The sequence below is a fragment of the Hoplias malabaricus genome, chromosome 12 (assembly GCF_029633855.1).
Source record: "Hoplias malabaricus isolate fHopMal1 chromosome 12, fHopMal1.hap1, whole genome shotgun sequence".
NCBI classification, from domain to species: Eukaryota; Metazoa; Chordata; class Actinopteri; order Characiformes; family Erythrinidae; genus Hoplias; species Hoplias malabaricus.
Genome location: NC_089811.1, coordinates 26919945 through 26945381, shown reverse-complemented (window position 1 = coordinate 26945381; position 25437 = coordinate 26919945). Strand labels below are relative to the sequence as shown.

General features: G+C 41.1%; 1 protein-coding gene across 4 annotated transcripts in view; it reads left to right on the top strand.

The window, feature by feature from the left end:
* Positions 1–25437, top strand: part of myo16 (myosin XVI) — a 178879-nt gene that overhangs the window by 12302 nt on the left and 141140 nt on the right. For 3 of the 4 annotated variants that reach the window (XM_066686749.1, XM_066686752.1, XM_066686751.1), the window contains exon 1: positions 13398–13525. The exons of the other annotated variant lie outside the window; for it this stretch is intronic. In XM_066686749.1, coding sequence (XP_066542846.1) covers positions 13498–13525 — 28 coding nt within the window. In that variant the 5' untranslated portion in view covers positions 13398–13497. Of the gene's footprint in view, positions 1–13397; positions 13526–25437 lie in introns of those variants that run through there. 4 annotated transcript variants of the gene reach the window in all.

The following is a 25437-nucleotide window of genomic DNA, read 5'->3' as shown; positions in this document are numbered from 1 at the left end:
GCGTGTGAGATTGTGTTGTGTGGACACTCATTAGTTTAATGTATGTTCTGTCATTTGTATAAACAGTATGCAACACTTTACTTCACACATCATGCGTATGCACGTCTGTCAAAGTCCTGTATGGTCACATGAGATGTAGGAGTGTAGAATGAAGGTGCTTTCTCTTTCACAAGACTGACCAGTGCTCATTTCCTTTCTCTTATCCAGTACACAGTTATTAATGCATCATAGATGTTCCATGTGAGATTGAGTATAAGGTGACCTTGTGACCTCTTCCAATAGCGATGCTCAGTGAAGGTGAAAGGCTGTAGTTAACTCCGTCAAAACATCTAATCTACTTTAGTAAGGGTGGAAAAAGACAGCAGGTTCATGCCAAGATTCCTATCATGATGATTATATTGTGTTTGAAATGAAAGTTAGAAAAGACACTGTTAATGATGCCATCTCTAAAGCAATTGCATTGAGCGTTTAACATTTGCAAATGATTAGCACCAATCTTCACTCCAGTTTCAGTTCGGTGCACCTGCTCCTGTGTTCACGCATTATTTCATGTCTTACATCAGTGCATTGACAGTCTGGACATGTGCTGCCAAGAGCATCTTCACAGTATTTTGGTATCAGTGTTTTAACCGACAGTGTTGGAGTGTCTTCTTTCTCCCTTGCTTTTGCAAACAGCTTGCGCTTGTGTGCTTCCCATTTGTGCATTTTTGCAAATCTGAGATATTATGGCTTTGATAATTCCACATTTTGGAATACATTCTACTGAATCTCTGCATACCAGCATTGGAGACATCATCAGTTATTCCACTTCAGTGTAATCAATTATTCATGCTCCTCATTATGCATGTGGGCTCTTTTAGCTGCTTCATTTGAATCTATACAGTTAGTCTCCAAAGACCAGCCAAGACTAGAAATATTCAGCACTGTCCCACTGCAGCCTTTTCCAGCCTGCTCATTTAAACCCTTCAGAGCTGGAGCGCATCACTCCTACAGGCACTGAACTGGAATCACCTGTGGACAGTGTTTCTGGTTAGAAGAAATGTGCAGTATGCTACTGTTCATATTTCTTGAACTCCTGTTTGGAACACAAATGCATTATAATAGTGAGAATATGTGGAAAACATAGTGGAATGAGATTTTGCACATGGCAGGACTGATCATCTGGCTCTTGACAGAAATTGACTCGAGCACCATGGACGTTGTATCAATGTGACAGGACTGCCCTCTACAGGCTGAAATGAGATAATACAACTTTTATTTATTATTATTATTTTTCTTGGCTCTTCTTCCTTCAAACCCCTTTCGTTCACACCTTCTATTCCATTACAGTGTAGAATATTTTACCAGAAGTTTTGAAGATTTTGTTTACACCACAGAGGGATGTGCAAATGTGTGGTTGTGTGTGTGGTTGGTATTCAGATCATCTGGTGCATGTTTGTGGTCAGAGCCCTTTTCTGTCTCTGTCTCTGGGGAGAAATGCACCAGCACCACATGGCAGAGAGAGAGAGAGAGCCTCTTGGGAGGAGTAGTACAGTGACACTGTTGTGGGAGTGTGTCCTGGATCGTGTGCAATAGGAGTAAAGCGGTGTTTGGGTGTCTGTCCAACTATGTAATGTACATCTGGACATCACACTTGGCTGGGCTCCTAGAATTAGCATTAAGCCATTTAGAATCCTGTTCAATCTCTCTCTCTCTCTCTCTCTCTCGCGAGCAGCTTGCTTTTCAAACAGCTGAGTGAGTAAGGGCCAAGTTCAAGTTGATGAATGTTGTGAATGCATTGGGAGCAGCTGTCTAAGCAACTTCAAATGGTAACTGGTATTGTATGAAAGAGAGAGAGAGAAAAGGAGGAAGAGTACAATGGTGCTCACCCTTGGAGAGAAGCATAGTGGAGAAGGTAAGCTGAGGACATGTTTGTGTGCTGCACGTTTATTGCTTATTGACTGTAAAAACCTCTTTCTGTTCTCCTTTCTTTATATCCTTTTGCTTGTGTGCATTGCGGTGATTGGAATGCGTATAGTAAATGTTGTAGTGCGTGTAGTGGAATGAGGTTTCTAAATGTTAGCCCTTTTTTTTCATTGCGCTCGCTCGCTCTTGCTCTGTCTCTCTCTCCCCCTCTGGCTATGGCAGTTAATGGGCCATATTAATCACTGATCTTTCAGTGCCAGTTGTCCTGAGGCTTTGGGGTATGCGTGCAAGTGTCAGTGTGTGTGTGTGTGTGTGTGTGTGTGTGTGTGTGAATGCCTTTGTGATATTGTGTAAGTCTAGTAGAAAGAGTTTCACTCAAAGGCAAAGGAAGAGAGCAAAGGGGTGGTGGGGGAGGCAGCTGTTTAGTAGAAATAACTTGAATTTCATGACTAAGGCCCTGGATACAGATCAGAATATTTTTAAAAACAGATCTTCCTCCCAATGCTCCACATGAATATGAAAAAGGTTGCATTGTCACGCTAGTCCTGTATGGGGCTTTAGTGTACCTCTGAAAGAGAATTTCCAAAGTGTTGCCACTGAAATAACAAGCCATTTGACTCTTTATTTTTCACCAGTTTTTCATCAGTATCTTACATAATATCATCTTGGGGGTGAGGATGTGAGGGGACTGAGTCAATTGCTTACGTAAATGTTGTAGTTACAAACTGATCCCATTTGTTAATGTCAGGTTCTAACACTGTCAGCTTCTATCTACCACTCTTGTCCACTTGCAGTAGCCATTGTAGTGCGAAGTGGTAATGGAAACTTTTTTAGGGAGGGAAATATTATATATTTTTTTTGTTATTACTGAGGCTATATGTAGAGATGATCAATAATATAAGCCAACCTTACCCCCAGATGGTGTGTGTATACCAAGGAATGTAATTATTTTCCACTGCATGGAACCTACTCAGCCTAGCTATGTTGCTTTTCCACTAGCCAAATCTGGTGCCTGTTCCCTGGAACCAGGTACTTTATTATTCCCTGTTCGCACCTGGTACGAAATGAGCAGAGATCACTTCTAAATGTGACCTTTAAACTTTGCTGAGTGCTGATTGGCCAGAGAGACTTGTCAATCAACACTAAATGCAGAGCTCTGGCACAGAGTCAAACCGATGTCGTGCAGTGGAAAAACACAATAACATTTCAATGCTAGTCCCACAGATTTTCAACAGGATTCAAGTCTGAGGATGTGTGAGTGGTGAGTGTGAATGTAATATGTTTACCCCTCAACTTTCATAGATGTAGTTACCTCCCCTATATTCATCTCTATATCCTGGTGCTGTTTGTCCTTTAGCTCTGTTGCTTGTACATTTTGCAGCTGATGGAAGTAAGGCAAAGGAATGAAAGCCGACTCACTAACTACATGCACATTTGTTAAAAAAGACTCCTATATCAGGTTAGTAGCTTTTCGTCAGTTTATCACCCCTTAAACATTTACTATATGATACATAAACACCCTGCACTGGTTGCTAGTGTATGAGGTAATGGATTTGCTTCAGCCTTCCAGTTATCTCTGACATTATGATTTGCTTTGGCTTGTTTAGATGAAACAGCCTTGCCAACAGCCCTCCCTCCTCCTCCTCCTCCTCCTCTCTCCATATCATCCATCTTGTTTGTGTGTATCACTGGTGAGTGAATGTGGTAACCGATTTAATTCAGTCTTCCACTTATCTGTGACATAGTGGTTTGTTTTTTTTGTTTTCGGCAAAAAAAATTGAAACAGCCTTGCCAACAGCCCCCATTCATATTCTTTATCTTGACTCTAATTCATATTCTCTCTATATCTCAGGCACACATACTGTATGAGAACCACACATGTATGAGTATATGTGTGATGCTTTTCATGCAAAAGTATTGAGGAACCCACCCTTGAAGCCTGGGTAATGCGCTGGATATTGCCTCTAAGGCTGGAGTGTCTACTGTAAAAATCTGTAAATAAATATCAAATCAATTAAGAAATGAGTCCAGAAATGCAGAAGTGATGATGTATTCAGAGTCTCTCCAACAGACAGGATAGATAATGTTTAGAAATGGTGGAATGAATAATAAATCATGTATAACGTAAGGCACTGAAGATTGAGAACTTAGTATGCAGTCATTAGGATTATAATCACATAATTACATAGCCATAAAAAGCACACAATTGTAAAGGCATAATAATTAGACAAGGAGAACATCAGAGTCGTGTGTGTGTGTGTGTGTGTGTGTGTGTGTGTGTGTGTGTGTGAGAGAGAGAGAGAGAGAGAGAGAGAGAGAGAGAGAGCGTGTGAGTGAGTGAGTGAGTGAGTGAGTGAGTGAGTGAGTGAGTGAGTGAGTGAGTGAGTGTGAGAGAGAGAGAGAGAGAGAGAGAGAGAGAGAGAGAGAGAGAGAGAGAGAGAGAGAGAGAGAGAGAGAGAGAGAGAGAGAGAGAGAGAATGAGAATCCCAGGTCCTGGTTGGCTGGAACTGGCAGTTTAAGTGTTTTCAGCGAGTGGAGTGGAGGGAGTGAGTACTTATTAAACATTCAGAGGCAGTAGTAGCACTAACAGGCCTGTCTACAGCCTGCCGCTCTCTTAGATGAAATGGAAAGGGAGCTTAATTGGTATCACTGATGCTCCACTTGAGACCTGGAGCCAAGTAAGTGGGAGGCGGCTTTTGAGGAAGACTTTGTAATGTGCTGGATGTATGGTTGCATGTGTGTGTGAGTTTTTCTCATGCACATGTGAGGAATATTCACACACCGGCCACTTTGCTGGAAACCCTTGTACACCTGCTTAGTCATGCAATCATCCAGTATGCCACACGTAGCTGCATTCATAACACCATGCAGACACAGGTCAAGAGCTTCAGTAGTGTGTTTATATATTATTGTCATGCGGTGGATCCCCAGGGCCAGTTATAGAACCGCAGTCTTAGTGACTTTAACTGTGGTGTGGTTAGTTAAAGTAGTTCACAAAGTGCTGATCTGGAATTTTTGTGCATTTGTGTGATAACGATCGAAGGAGAATGGCTAGACTGGTTTGTGCTGACAAGAAATCTACACTAACTCATATCAACACATTTTACAACAGTAGTAATAAAACAAAAAAAAATGAAATAAATAAATAAAATAATTAAGTCCCATCCGACTCTGAGGCATATGCGCTACAACAGCAAAATGCCATGTCAGGTTCCAGACTTGTCAGCAAAAAAAACAAAACAAAAAAACAATCTAAGGCTAAATGAACACAGGCTCACTGAATCTGGATAGTCCAAGATCTGGGTTAAACATAATGAAGCCATGGTTTTAATAAAGTGGTCAGTGAATGCTTGTGCGGAGTGTCAGACCCCTAATTAGCATTAATGACAGTTATAAACACTGCAGTAGTGAGGGGATTGTGTTGCTCTTTTGGAGTAAAAATGGTAGGATTGCAGGCTTTAATCTGGTACACTGCTTATACACAGATTAGGACAGCTTTGCGGTATTGTGGTGAGATGCACCAGATTTCAGGGTTTAGATCGTGTGGCTGGTGGGTGGACTTGACCTTGATTTGGATTAAACTTGATACTAGTGTTCATTTAAAGGTACAGCTAACACTTTTTTTTTATCTGCGCAGCAGGTAGTGTTGCAGTCACACAGCTCCAGGGGCCTGGAGGTTGTGGGTTCGATTCCTGCTCCGGGTGACTGTCTGTGAGGAGTTGGTGTGTTCTCCCCGTGTCCGCGTGGGTTTCCTCCGGGTGCTCCGGTTTCCTCCCACAGTCCAAAACACACGTTGCAGGTGGATTGGCGACTCAAAAAAAAGTGTCCGTAGGTGTGAGTGAATGTGTGTGTGTGTGTCTGTGATGCCCTGTGAAGGACTGGTGCCCCCTCCAGGGTGTATTCCTGCCTTGCGCCCAATGATTCCAGGTAGACTCTGGACCCACCGCGACCCTGAATTGGATAAACGGTTACAGATAATGAATGAATGAATGGGAACTGCACTCTAAAAAGAAAATTGCTTCAATTGGTAACAAGTAATTCAATTAAGTTTATCCAACTTAATTTTTAAAGTTTTTTAAGGTTAACCTTAAAAAATTAAGTTGCATAATTTTAATTGAATTACTTGTTACCAATTGAAGCAATTCAATTAAGTTGGATCAACTATTTTCTTTTTACAGTGTGGGAATGGCACAGTGAGAATACTTTTAATTGTCTTAATTTGATTTTCCGAGTCATTTTTGACTATTTTCAACACTTGGCTAATATTCAGGGCCAGACAACATAAAATTGATTTAAAAAATGCTTTTAAAATGTTGTAATATATATAAACACTGAGCAGGGGACCTGCATTATTAATCCGTGTGTATGAGAGAGAACTAGAAGAGCAGTGGAAGGATTCACTTTGAGGCTGAATCAGTTGGTGAGTGCCTTTATTCTTCTATGAAGCATGCACTTGCTCAAAAGCTTTACGCAGGTCTTGTTCTGTTCTCCATCTTGCTTTTATTTCCCCCTCTCTGCTACAAATCCAAACACAAGTGTACACACAAGCACACAAACACTCTTATGTGACCCAGTAATCCAAAGAAGCAGACGTGCTCTTATTGACTGTCTCTCAGTCGCGACATTACATCACCCAGTTTCTTGACTTGGCCTTTCAGCTTTTAAACTCATTTACTGCTTTAATCCAATCTAAAGGCTTTGGCTGTGAGCACAGCCGTAAACTGCACTGTCATGTAGGCAAATGGAACAGTAGCTCTATCACTTTGCTGCCGGATAAAACAAATGCTGGATGACAAGCTTCCATGAGGTAATTATTCCTTTTGTTACGATTGGCTCTTTCCTTCAAAGAGAAATATACCAAGAAGCCTGTCTGTCCCTCAGCTGCTTATGTGCTACCTTTGCTGACCTACTGTTAATATCTGTGTAAGTTATGGTGTGATATTGATGTTCTCCATTTTAGAATGATGGAAAAGGTCCAAACCACTGAAAATCACTTTCCTCACTTTGGCTTGTATCTAAATATTTGAAGTTAATGCTGTTCATACTGTTTATGTTAGGAAATTATACATTTTAAAGAGCTGTATTTTTTAGGTCACCGAACCGACACTTAACCCACCCCACCCTTCCCCTCCCCCAAAATTACAGTAAATAAACCATTACTTTAATCTTATAAAGAAGTTGTTCAGGCTGTATTTCAGTAAGGCACAATACAGGGCAGCTAGTTGTAACGGGGTCTTTTGCATGTAGTCTTCTGGACTTCGTAGCATGTTTACCTGTATTCTGCCTGTTTTTAGTTAGTAAAAATGAAAATGTGGTCTTGTTTTTACATGGTCTACAGATACGTTCCTTCTAAAGGACATAATGGAAGTACTTGTGTGTATTCATTTTGTAACCAGCACTCCTAGGCAGTTATCAGTTTTTCTGAGAATGAAGTCTTTGCAAATGTGTTCTTTAGGAGTAAACAAATCTGTAGATATTTCACCATTTTCTCTTCTGAGCTTTTTAGTTATCTTTCTTAGCAACAATGTTCTCCTCTCTTTTTTTATTTCTTTTTTTTATTTCTTTTTTCAATTTGATGTTTCCACAGATATTAGGCTACTTTCTTTTACTTGATCTTTCCGTATAATTGTCTTGTGTACAATTTCCATTTGCCTGTCTACTGGTTAGGAAAATTAACCCTTGAATTTATGCTAATAGGATTCAGTATTAAAATTTGGGGAAAAGGAATATTTATTTGAGTAAATACAACACAAAGACTGAATAATTAATGTCGTGTAGAGATCTCAGGCCATGTTTAATTCATGCTCTGATGTGTGGCTGCTTCTGTACAGCTCTCCTCCGGCTATGGCTACTGGAGTAATTGAGAGTGCTGCTCCAGCATGGCTGAGCAGACTGTGCTGCGGATGGCTGCAAGCTCCTTCGGCTGCTGTAATTAGTGAAAATGGCCTCCTCAGGTGTTCGTCTATAGCTTTTATCTTGATAGTGTAAGGACATCAGAGTACCAGTACAGGAAAGACAATGAAGGACTATTTTTAGTGTGCACCCAAATTACCTGCTTGAGCATTAGTAACCTGATACCACAAAGTAAAACACTATTTCTGAAAGGATAACTGCATAACACATTATATAAATTATACATAACATAAATGGTAATCCTTAATGGAAACATATGAAGAGATTCAAGTCATTTTTCTTCCATACCATGATGATTCATTTTAAAGATGTTTTTAATGGTTAATGACAGGGATGACATCAACCAAGCTTTAAATACGTTTCCTTTATGAAGATTTGACTGCATTTTTCTACAACTGTTTAATGCCTTTTACAGTTGACCCCAGTGACTTTGACATTTCTGCACTGTTGACTGAATTGACAGCCCTCCCAAGCTTTAATACCATCCCCATAAGCAATAATCCTCATGCAAACATGACACTACTGACACTGCTTGTTACTTGGCCTCAATTTAAATCTTGAGCTGACACTGACAGGTTTGTGTAATGTGTGCGCTGAGACTATCCCAGGTCATTTTGGTAATGAACAATGACATCCTGAAGTGAGCCCTGGGGAGGTGTGAACAGTGTGCCAGTCTTGATATTGATCAGTGATGACCTTCTGGCTATGTGCCTATCTCGTTCTCCTTTGGAATAATGTAAAAGGTTAATAACTGTCAATAGCAGTTATGATCTTTGAGGCAGTGTGTGTTATAGCTGTGATTATCCTACCATTTTACATCAGATTCTTTTTATTTATTTTTTATTCCATCTTTTGAATCAGACCGCAGAGGTGGGTTTGGAGCTTACCTGAAATCATTGGGTGTAAGGCAGGTATACACCCTGAATGTGGTGCCAGTTCAACACACAACATCACACATTCACACAAACAATACAGGGTTAATGTATGGTTTGCGAAAAAACAATGTTGGGTATGGCCTTTTTAATGCAAATATATGCCACCTTAATTCATACAGACCAGTGCCTCACGTTTCTCCTGGAAAGTCCTCCTGCCCTCCACCCATGCTCCCCATTCACAAACGTCTACTTTCATTTGATCCTGACATTTGGCTTAAATGAGAACCACCTCTTCAGAAGAGGCCAATCTCCTCTCTGTGCCAAGAGTTCCTTGCTGTCTTTTACTTAAAGCTTGAGAGATGTATGCACTAGGGAGGAAAATGAAGGTATCACAATACATTTCACTCTAATGGGATGTGCATTCCTTGTGAGTTCCCTGCTGATTCCCCCTGCTCTTGTAAGGCTGTCTCTCCAGAGACAGGGAAAACCTGCTGGACTTGCTCACTCTCATCTGCTCCACGATGGGACAGTTGACAACCCTGTCTGTGCATGTGTACTTGTGTGTGTGCGTGTGTTTGTGTGTGTGTCATCTCGGTCTTGTGTAGCTGCAGGGGTTCTGGTAGACAGTAGTTAGAGGTTAAGGGGTGTGTGGTCCCCTGCAGTGATGCAGAAAGTTGGTTGGTGACCTTCTATGAAAAATGACCTTCTATAAAGACCAGCTGTAAAGGGTAAACTGTGAAGTTCCCTGACATACTTGGCCTCCTCGTAAAGCCCATTTCTCCATTCATTTCCATCCAGTGTTTTGTGATTAGCCCTTTTCTAGGTCGTGCGGCTTTGCTAGTTTTTAGTGATTCTGTAAATGCTGTAGTCAAATTTGGACCCTGGCTTGGTCCCTGGTTCTAGCAGCAAGTTTTGACAAAGTTATCTGATGACACTAATGACAAAGTTATCTGAGATGTACCAGGAGTTTCCTCATAATATGAGAGTTTTTTTATTCTCTATGTTCATGAACTGTGCCTTTTAAAATCACGCTACCAAGCTGTAGTCTGCCCCTATCTGCCACGTGGAAGCAACCTAAATGCAGAGGCCGACCAAGTGACTCGAGCAGCTAGTACCACAGAAAAACACAGCATCTGCGGTTTGGACGTGCTGTGTTTGACTATAATTAAGACGGCACTGACCAAAATTCAAATGTAAATGCAGAGAAGCTCCCAGCAACATTAGAAAAAATATCCCATATTTAATACTGGAGCATATTTACAGTACAAGCCTCGTTACTGAACTATGAGGGTCAAAAGTGTATTCATTCATTGTCTGTAACCTCTTTTCCAGTTCAGGGTCACGGTGGGTTTGGAGCCTACCTGGAATCATTGGGTGCAAGGCAGGAACACAACCTGGAGGGGGCGCCAGTCCTTCACAGGGCGACACACACACACTCGCACATTCACTCACACACTCACACGTACGGACACTTTTATATCGCCAATCCACTTACCAACGTGTGTTTTTGGACCTTTGGAGAAACCGGAGCATCCAGAGGAAACACACAGGGACGGGGGGAGATTACACCAAACTCCTCACAGTCAGTCACACAGAGCAGGTCCCTGGAGCTGTGTGACTGCTGCTGTGAAAAATACAAATACAAAATGATGGTTCATTAATCGTAATCGTGGTAAAATGCTAAATTATCAAGATATTGATTTTGCGTCCAAAAAATTGTGGCCTAAAACTAGATAATGACAGGATATTTTGTTGAGGAATATGAAATACAATTTACTATCCAAACTTTTATTGGACTACTTTCCCTCTCTCACACACTAATAAAAACATCTCAAATTACACAACTCAGACTCAGACTGTGTCATTGTATATAGCACAGTCCTTTAGCATTAGATCCTTATGCCTTAAATCTAACAAAGATATGTTTAATATGCAACTGTAGATGTACAAACGAGCTTCAAAGCTGTAACTTACAAACAATGTGGGACCCAAGTATCATGTTTCTTTAGTTTTGTACTGGAGCTAGAAAGGTAATGTGGCTCATAATTAATGGAGGGTTTACATGGCTCATTAGCATTGTGCATATTGCATGCTTAAATGATCACACAGTTGCCTCAAACTCTACTGTGTTGTCGAATCATTTCAAAAAGACTTGATAATGTTTTCAGGTACACCATGACAAACTGTTGTCTAAAAACATCAGGCAAAATAAACCTACAGAGTAAACAGCGGTGGTAGCTAACTTCCAGCCTGAATTTTCTTTTGTTTTATCCAGTTTTATGGGTATGACTGTTTCAAAATTACAACAGCCCTGTCCAGAATGGCCCATTGGTCTCTTCCTTTAAATGATAATGACTCGCACACAGCTCCCCACAGCCTCTAGTGAACAGCAGTGAGAAGCAAGGCACACAAACTTTTTATATTTTATTTATTTTTGTAGTTTTTTCTCATTTCTGTTCTTTCTTTACACTCATAATTAATTCTTTACACATCACATGATTTTAAAGCTGTAATTTTTGGGGATAAAATTAATAGCTTGTGATGCTTTAATGTGATTTAAAAAGTGATCAATTTATTTTATTTTATTTTATTTTATTTTATTTATTTATTTATTTTGCCATTTGTCCCCTTCAACAACTGATTGCCGTTTAATGCAAATGTTTTGGATTATTCTAAACTGGTGACTGAGTTTCTGCCTCACCTCCGGTGCAAAACTCAAACTTTGGAACATTAAATTTGGCTTATTGCTTGCATTCGGGAGCGGGGAAGATAGGCCAGATGCTGGTTTAAATCAATGTTTAAGCATCACATTTATACTCAGTTTCTTTTTTATAGATTTCCTTGAATAGATTTCATTCCCTTTTCCTCAAACCTCAGTCTGCTCATTCTCACCTCTTCTGCATCCCTCTCTTTCTATCATCCACACTTCCATCTAGCATCCTCCTGCATTCCATTCCCCCCCCCCCACTTTTTGACTTAACATTGCGTGAGCACATCTGTTTGGAGTGATAGCAGCGAGGAAGATGGTGGCATTTAAGTCTGTCCTCATTTCTACTACTTGGAGCCATTCGCTGTGGTCTCTCGGACTGTACCCGCTAGCGCTCTGGCATTAGATACAGAGGCTGCATCTCTCTTAATATTCATAATTTTTTACACACTTGACAGCAGGGAAGCCCTATATTCCACCAGTGTTGTATAGTGACAGCAGGAGGACGCATTGGGGTTTCCAAGGCCTGTATGTTGCTGGAGAAGGAAAGAGTTAAATTCATGACCTGGATATGGATGACAAGCTTTTATTTCTGAAGCTCTGTCTATCTTTCCTCCTCCCTTCCTTTGCTCTTGCTCCCGTTCCCTTGCTCGCTCCAACTCTCCAGCTGTTGTCTACGCTCCCTGACAGGTATCTGATGTGTGGGCTGGTACGGAGGAGGTTGGTATGGGAACCGAAGAAAAAAGCCACACGTATGTCAGATAAGTGCGCTCAGTATCACTGTGCTGTTGCACTCCTTTCCAGCCTGAACACGTCTGTGTTCGTCATATTTACACCCCCTCATCTCTTTCTCACACACGGTAGCCCACTGACCCACTGTGAGAAGAGGATGCAGGTTGCCATGGATGTTTGCTCTCGGTGGTAAACGGAGGTCAGCTTATCAAAGCTCATTTGTGGCCAGTCAAAAGCTGTTGCAGTGGAGTTGAGCTGTCAGTCTGCAAGAACCGCACTGCAGTAGCTTCTCTCTCTCTCTCTCTCTCTCTCTCTCCTAAGCTCCATTGTTATGCTCTTCACTCTTCTCTCCCTTCCTTCTTGACTCAAGATCCATTTTATTCTCTTCTTTGCTTCCTTTTTGATTCCCTTCTGCCACTGCACTCTTTTCTATCATACTCTGCCTATTTACTCCCTCCCTCCACCCTCATTTCTATCCTATTACTCTCTTCCCCCCTCTCTTTCTATTCTTTCAACTCTTCCTCTCCCCTTCTCTCACTCTTTCATCCCTCTCATTCTCTTTCACTCTCTATATATCCCCTTTGATTCCCTCCTCTCATTCTCTCTCTCACTCCCCTCCGATTCCCCTTCTACGTTGTCATCGCTTCTCATTCCCGTTCTCCCCTCCTCTCATTCCTATTATCTCATTCTCTTCCTCCTCCCTTCCCTCCCCCTCTCTCTCTCTTCCTCATCCTCTACTTCTCTCTTCCTCCTGCCTCATCTCTTTCTCCCACCCATTCCATGCATTTTTCAAGCCTCTCTCCCTTTCTTTATCTATACTTCAACCACCTTCTTTCTCCCTTCCTCTGCTGATTCCTTCTCTTACTCCTTATCCTCTCTCTCTCTCTCTCTCTCTCTCTCTCTCTCTCTCTCTCTCTCTATCCAGTCTATACGTTTTAAATCTTTTCTCTGGTTTTCTGTTACAAACCAAATCTTCACTTCCCTCTCCAGTCTGCGTGAGTAAAGTGTGTGTGTGAGAGAGAGCGAGAGCGCGCGGTCGCGCGCTTGCAGGGGTGTGTGTCTGCGCGCGCCTGTGATAGAAAGAGAAAGAGGTGTGCACGCTGGTGGGCGGAGCCAGGGGCTTGTCCGTCACCGGCTTTCCAATAGCACGTGCGGCGCTCATGCTGAGAGAGGGGGAGAGGGAGAGGGAACGCTGTTGCCGGTGGTGCTGCTCCTCGGCGGTGGGCTGTGCGGCAGCGGCTCGCTGGCGGAAGGCGATCTCGCGGCGCTGTGAATAATGCAGATCGTGGCGCGCGGCTCTGAGAGTGCGTGTTAGCGCGTGGAGAGCAGAGACCTGTAGCTGCGGCGCGAGGACACACGGACAGCATGTCACACTCCCACCTCATCAAATGCTGTGAGTAACGCGCCCGAGCAGCGCCGCGCTTCAGCCTGACAATGATGTCATCGCGGAGAGCGCGCGCGCGTGCGGAGAGATGGAGAGACTGTTGTGTGGTGGGGTTTGCGCCTGTATTGATATATCTATGGGGACGTGTGCATTTCTGTGTGTATACACTCTCAGAAATAAAGGTACTGTAGAGGTACAGTATTGCCACCAAAGGCACACACAGTGTAAATGTACCTTTAAAGGTACAGCAGTGGTTTAAAAGTCAAGTTGTGTTCCTTAAAGGAACATTACATGCTCTTCTAAAGAAGAAGAGGTGAATATTTGTAATCTTTCATTATATATCTGTGTCAAATAAAACAACTGAAGTCCTTCAGATAAAGTTGCGCATATGAAATCTACACATTTTTAAAATCTAGAATAGAATAAGGTACAGTTATGTTCCCTAAGTAAAGGTACAGAATTTGTACTCTTGAGGGTACCACCACAGTGACAGTTCTTCTGACAGTGTATGAGGATATAGGTATAAGCCATTTTGTTGCTGGGTGGGTGTATTATTTTGTGGAATGTGTTGTGAATTATGCTTGCTTTCATGTCCACATTTGATTGTGTGTATGTGTTGTACATCAAAGTGTGTTGTTGACTGGTTTGTGTGGTTGTCATAAGCTAAATAAGGTGTGTGTGTGTGTGTGTGTGTGACAGAGAGACAGAGAGGCTCGAAGATCTTGTGTATGTGAATATATATATATATATATATTTTTTTTACTAATCTGTGTACACGTGTGTATATATGGATCCAGAAGTCAGAATGTGTGTTGTGGATTGGCGTGGATGTAAAAGGCTGTGTCTGTTTGTATGTGTCTATGTGCTGACTGTATGAACAGGTCGTGGGTGCATATATATTTTATGTAAATGTGGAGTGCAGGTAAAGATGATTTTACCTGGTTTCCTCACTGATAGAGAGTATTTCACTGTATTACATTGTTCCACATTTTGTGAGTGTTCCAAGAGTGATCATCCTGCAGCATGTAGACTTGTACTGATATAAAAATCTGTATCATTAAAAACATTTTACCTTAAGTCCCAATATATAATAATACTACTACTACTAATAATAATAATAATGTATTAAAGAATGCAGTACACATGATGCATGTAGAGTTCTGAATAGCAGTGGTATGTTGGTGGTCATGCATTTTTGTGGTTTTCCTTTGGAAAAGCTTGGCTCTTTGCAAACTGGCAGGGCAGTCTTCCTTCATTTCTGGAATCTTGGTTTTCCGATGGAGTTGAATAATGTTCTGGAAAGGTTTTCCATGCAGAGGTGGGGAATATTATTTTCGTAATGACCTTAGTCCTGAAATCTGTGATTTGGGAACTGCGCTGTTCATCAAAAATATGCCTGAATATTTTACCCATTATAAAAATAAATAAATGTAAATAAGGTTTGACTAATTTCATAATTGCCATGAGAGTCAAATGCAAATGACTTCAGTTGTCATCGTTTTCCAGGAGTATGAAGGCACTTGAGGAAGCATGTACTTGCCTTCCCAGTGGCTTGAATGTGTTATCCTACCAGGGTTTATACAGACGCGAACATCAATATTTAGGCTAAAGAAACCTTGGCTGTACATTCCCAAGCATTTGGCAATGCTATTAGCATACTCTCCCAGTGTCCGTGTGGGTTTCCTCCGGGTGCTCCGGTTTCCTCCCACAGTCCAAAAACACACGTTGGTAGATGGATTGGCGACTCCAATGTTCATAGTTGTGAGTGTGTGTTGCCAGGTGAAGGACCGGCGCCCCTCCAGGATGTGTTCCTGCCTTGCGCCCAGTGATTCTGGGTAGACAATGAATGAATGAAAGTATGCATTTGGGAGTTTTTATTTATTTATTAATTTATTATTTTAAACTCCTCTTATCTATCTTTTTCCTCTTTCTGTTTCTTTAACTACTTGATGTGGTATACATCATAAATATTGGGATTGAACAATATAAAAAACTTATCTTGAAAATCCAGGGTTTACTAAATGGTAAAACCCATGGTTTTGGCTTGGTTCAGTTCTTTTGTTGAAGGTCATAAACATTTCTAGACATTTGTGGTGAATCTATTACCCAACCTCCTCATGCAAAACTAATTCTGCTCAAAAGTAATTTGATGGCCATCATGACTGGTTTACAGAGCTCACATTTGAGCTCATTTTTACACAATGTTGGTGATTGATAGCGTAACAATGTAGAGGAACCTTGCTGAGCTAGAGCTACTGTGTATTAAAAATCGGGTAGTAACAGTACTTAAGCGCTGAATATAATGGTACAACTTACAATTGAAATTCAGGACATATCTGTTCCCCAAAATTTTTTTCTTGGAGCTGCTATATAACAGAGATTAAAGTGTGTGTGTGTGAAGTTGCTGCAGGATGTGGTTTCCCATGTTGACCAAGGACTGTGACAGGTGCGAAGAGAGCTCCCACAGGAGTCGGGGTCATTTCAGAGAGACGGGTAGCATGTAACGGTCTGTCAGCTGCGGCAGGATGTCCACGGAAGTGTTTGTGCGTGTAATGTATGCACATGTTTGTGTATGTGTGAAAACAAGGACTGAAAACCAAGATAGATACCCGAAAGTGAAAGAACAGGGCGAGATGATCATGGAGAGAGGATAATCGGGGAGTTGTTTGTAGCAGCTGTGGATGAAAGGCAGTTGTTAGGACTCATCCGTTCACCACGCCTCTTTTTATCTGCACTGAGATAATACACTGCTTCTTCACTGCTCCTTTTCCAGCTTTACAAATGGTACTCATTATCTACAGCACATGCACAGCTTTCCTGATTTCCATTGAATTTTTCATGAACTTTTTAGTGTCTTGTGTGGAGACAGGTACTCCAGTTTAACACCTCTCCTGTTCTCCTTTTCCTCTCCCTTCTTTTTGTCTCTTACCCACATTTTCTGTCTGTTCTGCCTCCCAGTCTCTATTGTTGGCTTGTTTGGGACTCCTTTTATGTCCAGTGCCAGAGGCAACATGAATGAGGACAGGCAAGGTTGCACAAACAGGTGCAGAGCCAGCAGAACAGTTTTGGGTTTGTGTGTGGGTTACAATGTTTGTTATGAACATTAAACATGCTCTAAGGGCTGTGCAAGCAAGTGACTGGGGGAGTGTGGTACCCTGTGATGGACTGGCGCCCAGACAAGTGTGTGTTCTTGCTCTGCGTCCGATAATTCTGGGTAGGCTCTGGACCCAATCCGACCATGATCAGGATGAAATAGCTATGAATGAGTGAATGATAAACCTGAGAAAAATCATGTTTAAAAATGTAATTAATCTTGGATCTCTAGTGGTGAGTTTAGAGAGGGTTAGTCTTGCCTGCTGTGAGTTTGATTGTACACTGTAGGAGAATACACAAGGCTTTGACAGTGTGTGTGGGTGTGTAGTCGTGATGAGAAAGTGACTGTCTTCATTTCTGATCTGGTCTGATTGTGTGTCACTCGGACGTCTTTGCGTGTGGGGTGTGCATGTGTTTGGGTGTATTCCTCCTGCCCAAGACCCTCAGGGTTTGATATGTAGCATAGGAGACACGAGGGAGGTTAAAGGCCTCTGAGACATCCAGTCCTGTCGGTTCCCATAAGGGTCCCTGCAGGAGGAGAACACAACTGGCTAGAGTGAATGTCCCCTAGAGTGAATGTTGGATATGCTTCTGCTCACGCATGGGTAGCAAATAACATCTGTAGTTTTGTAGTATACAAAAACTGCTTGATTCATGGTTTATTTTTGGTCACTGAGGCTTCAGTTGACTGCTTTCGATTTTAAGTTATGCTTACATAAATGATCAGCCATCAAATTAAAATCATCCCTTTGTTTCTACACTCATTGTCAGTTGCACACTGTCCATCAGTTGCACACTAGTCCATCTGTTGCTTTGCATACTTATTTAGTGCCCTCCGCCCCTTCCGTCTAGCAGTGACACTGAGGTGTTTAAAAACTTCAGTGCCACTGCTGTCTGATCCACTCATATCAGCACAACTAACACAACACCACCACGTCACTGTCACTGCAGAGCTAAAAATCATCCACAACCCAAATAAAGCCTGCCCTATCGGAGTCCTGTCTATTTAAGACCAGGGTGAAAGGTGTTAAAATAAGCAGAGCAACAGGTGGACTACACTGTGTTGTTATAGAAACACAAAATTCATGTATTTGGAAGTGCAGCTGTGTGTAGAAACATAAATGTGATTTTAATGTTATGGCTATTCAGCGTGCATAGACTTGTTAGACTATATCCAAAAGCAGCGCTCTCTCTCTCTCTCTCTCTCTCTCTCTCTCTCTCTCTCTCTCTCTCTCTCTCTATATATATATATATATATATATATATATATATATATATATATATATATATATATATATATATATATATATATATATATATATATTATTTTTTTATTTTTATTTTATTTATTTATTTATTTTATTTTTTTCAGCTACTTAGGTTGCAGGTTCTGAAGACACAGGTGTTCAGGTGCACACATAACACAAAATTAATAATGTGCCCAGAAGGCTTTGCCTGTAGAACAATATGCTCTTGAGCAAACACATGATACTACGGAACACCGAAGCATTGGACTCTGGAGTATGGGCTGGCATTCTCTGGAGTGAAGGAACACCATCCAATACCTTTTGGGATCCCATATCAGTACCTGTCCTCAATGCTTTTGTTGCTGTATACAAACGAATCTTCACAGAAATGTTTCAATATTTAGTGTAAAGAATTCTCAGAAGAGAAGAACTGTTGATTCAGTGAAGGGTGAGCCAAACTCTTGCATTTCCGATGAGACATTAGTTGAGCAGGTGTCTAAAAACATAACCGTAAACAGTATTGTGTTAAGCATAAACAATGCACAAGCATACACGCCTACTGAAGACTTGTATTTCATGCAAGTCATAAGGCAGTTTAAATAATCAGCTTAAATTTGGCAAATCAAGGGTCTGCATTTTTTTCTAATTCTCTTCATCTTGGGACAATGGTAAGAATATTAATCATATTCAGTGCTACTTACATATTCAGGACTTATATGTATACTTCAAATTAGGGGTGGGCGATATGGCCTTAAAATAATATCACAATATTTTGGGGTATTTTGGTGATAACGATATTCTTGGCAATATGAAAAATCAAAAAATAAATTGAAAAATAATTGTATTCATTCCAAGAACAAACTATTGCAACAAACTAAATGTTATATTAATATTCATTCATTATCTGTAACCGCTTATACAATTCAGGGTCATGGTGGGTCCAGAGCCCACCTGGAATAATTGGGCGCAAGGCGGGAATACACCCTGGAGGGGGCGCCAGTCCTTCACGGGGCAACACACACACTCACTCATACGGACACTTTTAAGTCGCCAATCCATCTACCAACGTGTGTTTTTGGACCATGGGAGAAACCCACGTGGACACGGGCAGAACACACCAAACTGCTCACAGACAGTCACCCGGAGCGGGAATTGAACCCACAACCTCCAGGTCCCTGGAGATGTGTGACTGCGACACTACCTGCTGCACCACCGTGCCACCCTTTATGTTAATGTAAATTATTGATGGATCCGGGTCGCGGGGGAAGCAGTCGGAGCAAAGAAACCCAGACCTCCCTCTCCCCAGCCACTGATTCCAGGTCCTCTGGGGGTATACCAAGGCATTCCCAGGCCAGTCGAGATATGTAGTCTCTCCAGCGTATTCTTAGTCTGCTCCGGGGCCTCCTCCCTGTTGGACATGCCCGGAACACCTCACCAGGAAGGCGTCCAGAAGGCATCCGGACCAGATGCCTGAACCACCTCAACTGGCTCCTCTCGACATGGTGAAGCAGCGGCTCCACTCCAAGTCTCTCCTGGATGTCCAAGCTCCTAACCCTGTCTCTAAGGGGGAGTCCAGACACCCTGCGGGGAAAACTCATTTCAGCTGCTTGTATCTCGTTCTTTCGGTCACTATCCAAAGCTCGTGACCATAGGTGAGGGTTGGGACGTAGATTGAATGGTAAATCGAGAGCTTTGCTTTTCTGCTCAGCTCTCTCTTCACCACAACGGACCAGTACAGAGCCTGCATTACTGCTGACGCTGCAACGATCCGCCTGTCAATCTCCCTCTCCATCTTTCCCTTCTGAGGACCAGAATCCCTATGGGGACAAAACTCATGCTCCAATTGTTTAAATATAACACTTTAACATGAAGCTGTCTTAAGGCTATACTCTTAAAAACGATCGTGCTGCAAAAGGTTCTTTGAGCGATGCTATATAAGAACATCTTTGGTTACATAAAGAACCACTTTTGCTAATATATTTAAATGGGTAAAGAACCTTAAGAACAAGTGATTGATGAATAGTGTTTATTTATTTATTCATTTATCTTTAAACCTTTAAAGGGTCTTCACGCTCACACACCTCGTTCTTCTTTATGGAACAAAAATTGTTCTTCTATGACATCTTTCAAAGAACTCTTTGTAGCGCTTTTATTTAAGAGTGTAGAGGTGGTCGTAGCAGCAGTCGCAGGTCTCCATGAAATGAATGGAAGTCTATGTAATATCCCCTTAAACCATGGAGACAAGACGGTGTTTTTATTCTCCTGTGCCCTATAAACCAGTTATGGATTCTCTGTGCTGGCCATAAAGACACTCCAGTCGAGACTCACTCACCACTGAATGGGGTCAAAGAGAAAAGCCCCCAGCTCCCCTGAGAGAGTTGTAGAGAGTGGATGATTGTTGGTTGACTAGAGAAACACAGCTAAGTGAAAACATTGAGAGAAAGTTGAGCATCTAGTGAAGAACTTGGCAAAGAAAGAGAAGATGGTAGATTACTAACAGTGATGAAAGAAAGAAAAGGGAGAGGAGCACAGATAGTTACAGCAAAGTGTGCTTTGAATGGAGAAGTTCATTGCTGGTTCATCCAGTCTCATGCTGTGGTTGGCATTATGGCAACCCTTAATTCTGTCTTCCAGCTCTGTGCTGTTTTCCTAACAGTTTGAGCTTCCAGCAGTAATCTCTTCTCTGCCCTACTTTAAGCTTTCGGAATGAATCACTACTTTGTACATTTACCAACATCTTTTAGGATTTGAAGCATATCATGTAACTGGCTGGTAGCTCACTCACACATTCTCTCACACCCACATGTTTAACACAGTGTTCACAAGAGATGCTTTGCATCAATGACAGTGTGTCCTTGTAGTAAGTATGGTTCAGCTGCCACATGTAGTTCAGTGCTCCCAATTCTTGCATGCTGAGTACACCAAGATCTGCGTTTTGTAATGGTTTCTCTGTTTTGACATACCCGATCAATGTCGCTAACTAGGAACATGTTAAAGTGGCATTTCTGTCTTCACACAGTGACTGACAATTAATATATGAATGCACTCTCTTGTTGTGATAACCATAATCTCTCAGCCCTGTGTGACAGATAATTAATTACAGTTATTGTAGCCATTTACTTTTTTAGCATGACACTGTTATCTAGAGCCACTTGATGTGATGAGTGAATGTAATGGTAGGAATCTTTCCCAAGGACCTGTGTGTATGTGTGGTACATCAGTGGAATTCCTTTCTGAAGAGATGGCTGATGCTTCAATCACGGGTGTGAGACAGTGTCGTTGTCCATTTCAGTGAGTTTGAAATCAAAATGAGTCGCCACTATAAATAAACCACTTAAAGAAAAAAGGCCCGTACTTTGAGTGTCATTTTAGAGCAAAACCCCTTCCCTCTCACTGATGGAAGACCCAATGCCTGGTCTTGATCTTTTATGGTAGTAAAGGAGAATTGAGACCCTCAGTGGAGACTGGGAATGCACTTTAACAAAACAAATCTCTTTCAGACATGGATAGAAAGTTAAGGATTGGTTTCTGTTTTTGCTATCATGATGAAATTGTTCCACCTCTGTTTTGTATGCAGGTGTGCTGGAGCAGGGACGACAGCAATTTGCAAGAACAATGTTTCTCCATAGTACTGCAAGGTTTAGGTTTAGGAACACTAAGTTAATTACAGCTCTAAAATATTCCAAGCACTTTGGAGAACTGCTAAAGTATGTGGTGGTAAATTGTTTGTTGGTTAGTCCATTCGACCTGTTGTCAGTCGTGTTAAGAGGACTTTTAATTGGCATGGTATAGAAGTCGTAAGTAGCACTCCAGCAGGCAGGAATTTTTCCAAACTAGACCTAAATATACACAGAGGATGGCAGTGAAACCATATCCCTAAATTGGCTCTGATTGGTTTACAGTCTTTCCTCAAAGTCGGCACCCACCCCAGACTACAAGATTCTCAGCATGTTTCGCATTTACGATTCACAATCTGGGCAGCCCCGACTGAACTGGGAGATGATCAGAAGAGTAAAGATTGCATTATAGACTTCCCACATTACAGGACAATCTGGAAAGATGATTTTTTACAATAGCCCTGAAATCAGGAGGTCTTTTGCGATTGTTGGGAAAGGAAAATCAGCCTCAAAATCAGCCCCAATAATCCTGTAGTGAGCCAAGCATAAGGGAACTTGCATTAGTTAAACCTTCATATACACCACAATATCACAGTACATCATATATGAGACAGCACATCACATTGACTGCTCCATTGCTTTTTAAAGTAACTAGCAAACTAATGAACAGCAGCTATCATATTATGCATGCAATATAGGAATTAATGTGATTAAATGGACATACAACAGTTGATTGATGGGTAAACTTCCTGTGTGGTGATGAACCGTTGCTCACCACTCCTTATGCAGTTTGAACTGAACACACTGAACACACAAGATGGCGGAATACCTTGTGTAGTGCACTGCCTAATTACTGGTGATTGGATTGCACTTTTAATTTTCATTAAATTATAGTTATAACTTTTAATATAAACTCTCAGAAAAACTGTCACTGTGTTTGTACCCTCAAGAGTACATATCCTATACCTTTTAATAGGAAGCATATTTGTATGATATTCAATAATAACTGTAGATTTTAAAATAGTGTTGAGTTGAAATGCCCAATTTCATCTCCCCCACTCATGTTCTTTGTTTTTACTATTTTAAATGACTTTTATAATAAGATCTTACAAATTTTCACCTGTCCTTCTGGAGCAACATAATGTACATTAAAAATAATTCCATTTTTGTATCTTCAGTGACAATGACACTGGGTAGTTTGTGGTCACAGTGCCAGTGTGTGCTACTCTGCATCAAGCTTCTACCCTACTGTGCCACTATCCTACTGTCCTACATATCTGTGGCACAGAGATAGAGGGGAGAGAGATTGAGTCTTTCAGCTAATTCTAGAGAATTAGCTAGAGAGAAAGTGAGAGAGAGAGAGAGTTTTCTTTTGACACGTCTATGTCCGAGACATGTTTAAGTCGATAATTCCGCATTAGTGCTGGGGAGTCAGAGGAAGGCTTCTGCTGGCTTTGCCTAAAGCTTTGATAGTGGGGGTGAACTGTCTGAGAGTTCTGAAGCCTCACTCTCTCCAGCCAGCTTTAATTGTGCCATGTGTCTTCAAGGGCGTTCATTCGCTCAGTCTTCAGTTATATGTTCAGAAAGACCCATTGGATGTTTTTTTTTTTTTTTTTTTTTTTTTTTACGAATAAAAAGAGCTTAATGAATTCAAAATGTCTGTAAATGAAATTTCAGCTACTGAAGATCTGGGCAGAGCTGGGCAATATGGCCAAAAATGTTATCACGATCAGTATTTTTATGTTGATCTATAACATTTTATGACAAATAGTAACACTGTGACAAAGGACATCCTTCTAAAAGTATAGAGTGAAAACACTGCTCATATTTATAGTGCTGAATTGTAAACATATTGCACTTAACCCTTTAGAAGGATTAGATCAGTGCTTGTAACAGTGGGAAAGCTAGAACGTTTTCAGTTTCGCACATTCATTCATTCATTCATTGTCTGTAAGCCCAGTTCAGGGTCACAGTGGGTCCGGAGCCTACCCAGAAGTGCAAGGCAGGATAAGTTCCACCCTTGGGAGTGTCAAGACAGTGCTCCAAAATTACTCTCAGGTTCACCCTGGGCGTGAGGGAAAGTTTCTGCCCTTGTGTTCTCCAAGCCAGAAAGAAATACACCCCAAATACCAAATACAGAGGGAACAGGAGACTATAACATATATATATATATATATTTATAATATATATATATATATATATAATACATACACACAAGCATTTGAATTAAACATAATATAGTCTTGTTTACGTTCTCGGGTTTATGAGGTCTCCTACATTCATGTATCGTAATACCATGAGTGTACGCGCCTGATAGCGTGCAGCTGACTGTGCTAACTGGGAATAGAAATGCACGTATTTTGAGCCCTGTTACCCAAAGTTCATCATCGTTATCAAGCAAGAATTAATCACAAAACTAACTGATATCGTTTTATTGCCCAACACTACAAAGTTATGGTTAAAGTGATGCCACTAAAGCAGTTACATGACCCCCTCCAAAGAGATTTTTGAGTGACGATCCCAGTAGTGCCTCTAAATTGACATTTTTAAAGATGTGAATACAAACAGTAGGTTTTGCTGTAAGGGGATAGCTTGGAGATGCTTATGTAAAAATCGACTTACACAATCATCATAAGTAGGCCTCCGGAAAAAATTACAAGAAAAGCTATACAAGCTACGGCCCCCTTAAATCTGAAAGTGTCTTTAGCTCAATGATCTTAAACTACCTACGTTTCATTTGTGAGCAGCATGTTTACTCTATCTGCCAGGGGATTATGGAGGTGTAAATAACACTGTTTTGAAAACTTGGCAACCGTGTAAATGACTCACCTCGATCCCCACAGCGCTTAGCATAGAGAGTTCCTATGGTGGGCTAACTGTCACTGCTGCTGGGGTATTGAGTTTTACAGAGAAAAGGCCAATTTGTAGAAGTGGAGAGTTGTCACATTTCGGGCAAGTAGCCCATAGCATGAAGGAATTATCAGGTCCCAGCCGTGCCTGTGCTGCAGTACTCATTTCCTATCAGTGCAGTGTCCTCCTGGGGAGGGCGAGAGAGAGGGTGGAACTGTTTTTAGGATAATTGGATTTTTTATGGATGAGAAGCTTATTTCACTTCAGTGCTGAGGCTTTTAAAACGCTTCTAATCTGAACAGTCTTATCAGAGCACAGGGACTGATTCAGCAAATAGTGAGAGAGAGCCCTACTTATGGCTGTTATACCTTGTTTGAACTACACTAATGCAAGTGCATTATAGTGGCTCTGTGTTCTGTTCGTATGGAGTAGGGCTATGCCACGTTGTATTGTTTGTGATAACGTCATAATTTACATAGTTTACATAATGACATTATGGACTTACCCATAATATGGCGTACATTCTTTACATGTAGTCAAAGTGAGGTATGGTGGAAAGTGGCTCTGAGACAGAGGAATTTTCCCCAAAAAAGGGGCGTGTCATTTCTGAATGTTTAAAATTGTTACATTAGTAGTTAAAAAACTGTAATATAATTATCATTGCAATAGTGTGTTCTTGAAATTAATAAAATTATTTTCATAACACCAAGAATATCGTTCTTGTCAAAATACCCTGAAATATCATGATATTATTTTAGAGCCATATCATCCACCCCTAATATGAAATGTTGTGTACATCCTCAAAAATTCACAGAATACAAAGGTAACGCATAACTCATATAACAAATTGTTCTAACCAGTTTGATTGACTGACGCTGGGGTGTAAAGGTACACAAGTCATGGTTTGGTACGGATTAGGTACAGCAGGGGAAAAGCAAAATATATATTATATATATATTTATATTATATATTTATATTATATATTATATACTTTAGAAATGTTTTATTTGCTTAGATATTAAACCTACCGTGACCCTGAAATGGAGAAGCGGAAAAGAAAATGAATGAATGAATGAATGAGTTATTAAACCTCCATCTCTAATATTTCTAATAT